This window comes from Montipora foliosa, chromosome 4 (assembly GCF_036669935.1).
Source record: "Montipora foliosa isolate CH-2021 chromosome 4, ASM3666993v2, whole genome shotgun sequence".
In the NCBI taxonomy this organism is placed as follows: domain Eukaryota; kingdom Metazoa; phylum Cnidaria; class Anthozoa; order Scleractinia; family Acroporidae; genus Montipora; species Montipora foliosa.
The window spans coordinates 35,700,345-35,705,344 of NC_090872.1; the positions used below are offsets into that span (position 1 = coordinate 35,700,345).

The 5,000-nt window shown below is 41.2% G+C and overlaps 1 protein-coding gene across 1 annotated transcript in view; it reads left to right on the forward strand.

Moving 5' to 3' along the window:
• The window catches only part of LOC138001267 (clathrin heavy chain linker domain-containing protein 1-like), a 63,119-nt gene that overhangs the window by 12,602 nt on the left and 45,517 nt on the right, over nucleotides 1–5,000 (forward strand). The window contains exon 5 of the mRNA XM_068847915.1: nucleotides 4,183–4,248. Within this exon, the coding sequence (XP_068704016.1) occupies nucleotides 4,183–4,248 (66 nt within the window). The remainder of the gene's footprint in view (nucleotides 1–4,182; nucleotides 4,249–5,000) is intronic.

Below are 5,000 nucleotides of genomic sequence, written 5' to 3' on the forward strand. Positions count from 1 at the left end.
TATCCTTGGATCGTTTTTACTTACAGCTGCTTTCCTGATGGTGCTATCAGCACGCAGGTCAACGCACTGAATAAGTGCCTCTCTAGTTTTGGTTCCTTTGAAGTATCTGATCTTTCCACAAAATACACAAATTCGATCATAGATTCAGTCTACTTTGAGTGGTAACAGTTGTCGTATCGAAGATCTGCGGCTACTTGTATCACCTTGCTCTTCGACTTGGACAGCAGACTGAGACAGCTGTTGAGGATCCGCCTTTAAGGGAAAGATACTGCGACTTTTCCTGTGATATGAGATCTGCGGGGTATCTCTCCTTCCTTTAGGGTTTTTGCAATATCAAGGATCTCCTTGTGGTTACGGATAGCTGCAGAATTAAGGAGTATTTTTCACGACTCAAGGTCTTTTTAAAGAGGCCAAATCTCCAGTTTCCTCACAACAGTGGAGTACGCATTCGCTTTTTTCCTTTGTCGTTTGTTATCTTCGACATTATTTTCTAGAGTTCTTAATTTTACTCCTCAGGTGTGCAATAAAAGGTAAAGTTTAATGTTAAATGTTGCGTTTTTTTTTGTTTTAGAATGAATTACTATAGGCTTAAAGTATTTGAAAAGTTGAAATTCGGGATTCATTATCACAGCGGTTCAACTACAAACTCGTATCATCGAGTTCATGCACATCTCGAATGACTATAAGTTTACACATTGTTGTTTCAATTATACCCAACACTCCATCAGAATGCTTACTGTTTACTTATCTGACGATTTTTTATAACTTAATTGCAGTAGTTTTGACCAGATTTCAATTACAAAAACAATGATAATCAATAAATAAGTTAACGTGCTCACCTGCCATTAAGGGCGCCATCTTAACTTTCCTTAAAGTGCATTGCAAACTTCATGGGAACCATTAATTTCCCTTTTTCTTTCCCTTCTAGAGAGGGAAATTGAAATCTGGCTAACAGAAGATGATAAATGTGATGTCATGTTTTGAATATCGGTGTAAATACTATTTTTGGTCCTGCTAAATATTTTAAATATACACTTTAAAAACAAGCCTCTTTTTCATGAAGAAGCGAATTTTTGTCTTATTTTAGCCCGTAAAATATGCAAGAGAGCTACTCTTTCTGGTTTGCTAGAGCGAGTTTCAATTGAGTGTCGCAAAACCAAAACCAAAGTAATTTGGCCAATCAAAAGGACGGTGTCGACAATCCAGTAAACCAATCAAAACTCCAGGTAAATACACGTAGCCGACACAAAGCGCGGGAAAATGTGCATACGCGAGCCAAGATTGGTTTTGGTTTGACTTTTGATTGCTTGAAAATATGGCGCGAGAACTTGGACCAATCACTGAGTGAAGTAATGCAAAACCAAGGCAATTTTCTAATTACTTTCGACACTCAATTGAAAATCGCTCTTGATAGCTTTTTGTGATCACCCCCAACCTAGTTTCAAATTTGTCTCACTCCCAGCTGGTCCCTCTGAGTGGTACATCCGAAATGGCCTGTCCCATGGACTATAAGGATGCGAGAGCGCGTGACGTGATGCTAAGACGGTTGTAACGGCCGATTCAGCTGATCGCGGAAAATGTTCCATAACAACTTCAAATCGTGACTTTTATTTTGGAAAATCCATTTTATGGACAGCCAGATAAATCAAGTTCACTTACCTAATACATAGATCTAGTCAAGCCTAAAAGCGGAGCTCCTGTGGCTAACCCCAGAAAGCAATATAGTGTTTTTGGAAATAATTATTCTTCTGCATAAAGGATAAACGCAATCGTCATTAATGTGTACAGTTTACAGTGATCAAAAAGATCAAACACCTATGAGCTGACAGCAGTAAACAAACAAGCCTTGCAAACAATAACTAACAATCTTAATCAACAGCTAAAACTGAAATTAGATGCACAATAATCTCTGTCAAAACATTTGCCGTTTGACTGACAATCTTTACTTCCTCTCTCTTCAGCTCAGAAACACAGCAAAAATCGTTACTAATTGAGAAGTCAACCTAAAGTGTAGTAAATTCGCTTACTCGACTGCAATTTCACATTCAAACAAAACAGCTCACAACTGAACACCCATTTGACACAAAATGCCTATAAATGTCATTGTTGAAATACGTCAGAATCTGTCAACACGGGATTTCAATCATTTTCAGGCCATCTTCCTGATTTAGCTAGTTTTACAAAATATTTGAGGCAGCGAGGCATATAAGCTCACTATTAAAGAAGGAAAACATTACTTAACTGAAAGCTAACCGTTGTAAATATGTGTTTTGTCTCTCGCTCTAGCTATTTCTCTCAGCCTTACGTTGATTTTCGTTGACATTTTCTCTTCTTCTTCTACTTCTTCTTCTTCTTCTTCTTCTTCTTCCTCGGCTTCTCTCGAGGATTTCTTCGCTTAAATTTATCAAATTTCGTCTCCTCTTCTCTCGTGCTCTTTCCTTCTCTTTATTCCGTTGCTCGTCACTAATGTGATTTCCCGCCAGAAAAACGCGGGTTGCCAAATGCAACGCTGCCACGCAAATTCCCGTCAAGGAAAATTGCCCAAACACTTCCGTCCCAAAGGCTGTCCTGCCTCCCCACCTTCACCCCGACAGTCTGTACGGGCGGACAGACGGACGGATGGACGGACGTGACGTCATAACCAAAATTTCTTGCATGGATAGATTTCCCAAAAAAATCTTACCCACGGTGATCCGATGGCGCGCTTTGCGCGCCTGTGTTCCACAACTGTTTTCTGCGTTGTCCCGAATGATGGTTTTCTGGGACGCTTCGTTTTCCCCTTCAAATCACGGCCGCGTGCCTGCATAATTTTGCTAGCATCGTGTAATTCATTACATTTACATGGCTCTGAAACCTTAGCACTCGGTCGTGAGCGGTCGTGGAAGCTGCACGCCATGTCCATTTTTTATTGTAGCTGACGAAGCATCAGGTCTGAAGGGGAAAATGAAGCGTCCCTAAAGCCGCGGTTACATGAGCGATTTTTTCAAATTTTGTCGCGTCGCCAGCGCGAGATGAAAATCAAGGGTGTAGCCACCCTTGAACTGGCGTCGCGACAGCCTAAAAAATCACAAGAAAAAAGCCGCCAGAGTTAAAACTTTCGCGACAAAATCGCAGAGATAGTTGCCCGTGTAGTCACCCTGCAATTTTTTGCCCGCGGTTGCGACGCGACTAAAGAGTATTTAGCCAATGAAATGAAGGGAGGAATGTACGTTTATAGTGCCCAGATCTCTTGAAGTATGCGATTCGCGCGGCCTTCAATTTGTAGCCAAAGTTGTCACAAGTGTAGCCATCCTGGCTCGCAGGCGACGCGACAAAATCTGAAAAAAATCGCATCACCCGCGCGAGACAAAAATCGCTTGTGTAGCCGCGACTTAAAAACCATCACATCCCTTGGGACAACGCACGAAATAGTAGGTGCCTGTGAGTGAACTAGATTTATCTGGCTGTTCATAAAATTGATTTTCGCAAAGAAACGTCGCGATTTGGAGTTGTAATGGAAATTTTACTCAATCAATTGAATCGTTCGTTACAACTGGCTACCTCAAATAACGTGACGCCGCGCGTGCAACGAAAAACACAAAAACTCGTTTCCGGTCATACACACAATTCTTTAATAAATATTCCTCCTTGGTCTGTCACTTAGTCTTCCACGGTCTAGTGGTCATCGCGATCGCCTCGAATCCTAATTAAGGACTACCTCCTCTGGAAAATGTCTCTCCTCCCATTAGCTAAAAGATCTTATGCATGCGCAGGAAAATCACGGACCTCCCTTCCCCCCCCCCCCCCCCACCCCCACACCTCCACGAAAAAAAAAAAAAAAAAAAACAGTACGGCCAAATCCCCTGGTTTTTTCCTTCGAAAAAGATGATTGGTGTACTTCACTTTGAAGAAATTTGTAGAAGTCGCGTCCTTATGGATACTGTCCATTTTACATGATAATCAACCAGAAGAAACTCTCCTAAAAACATGGAATCATTTATGAATGGTATGCAGCCGAGGGTAGTATGCTAATGACTTTCTACAAAAAACAATTACATAGAGAGCACCTCGCCTTGTCGCCATCAAGCAAAACAAAAACATGTGTCGATAATATTTACAAGCTACTTTTAATGTCCATGATGAACGTTATGCGGTAGTTTTCGGGTCATGAAAATCGTGCTTTTTTTTTTCTTTCCATTTCAGGAACTTTAAACAAAGAGGAGATGAGCTGGAGCTAAAAATAGCTCTGCTAAAGCTTCGTAAACAAGGGTTTGTAAGCATTGTATGAAACATTCATAAACATTCATATGCAGCCCCTATACTTTTCCTCTTTTGTCCGCTATTCTCCATTCATATATCCATTGTTAAATCTACAACGGATGCTGTTATGTCAATACTCCTCAATATTAATAGCCACAATTTAGGATAGTTTTTTTTAACGGCACACCAAAGTTAATAAGATGGCTCACCCACGGAAAGGGGTCACTGCGTTGTCGCAGTAGACAACAGTTTTTTTCCCTGTGGACGCGTTACAAACCTCTACGTAGCCTTCATGGACTCCTTTCATCACCGTCATCTAAAGGGAAAACACGGTAAGTGTAGTGACGACAGCATTTACCTTCTACCAAGCAGCGGTAGGAGAGCAGGGATGGCCTTCGTGGAGCAGGGATAGCGTAGTAGTGATTGCACTCGCCTCCCACCAATGTGACCCGGGTTCGATTCTGGACTCGTGGTCATGCATACGTGCGTTAAGTTTGTCGTTAGCTCTTTACTCTGTTCCGAGAGGTTTTTCTCCGATTCTCCAGTTTTCCTCTCTCAAAAACCAACATTTGTAAATTCCCAATTTGATCGGATGCAGAACCTCCTTAAAAACCACTTTCGCGTGAGCGGAGCTTCCTGGGTAGATATCATTAATTATTAATTAATTAATTTATTTATTGATTGATTGCCAAGCAGCCGGAGTCACAGTAGTAAATTCCTTTTCAAGTTCTTTGTGAAATGCCAACATATTAATGGCACTT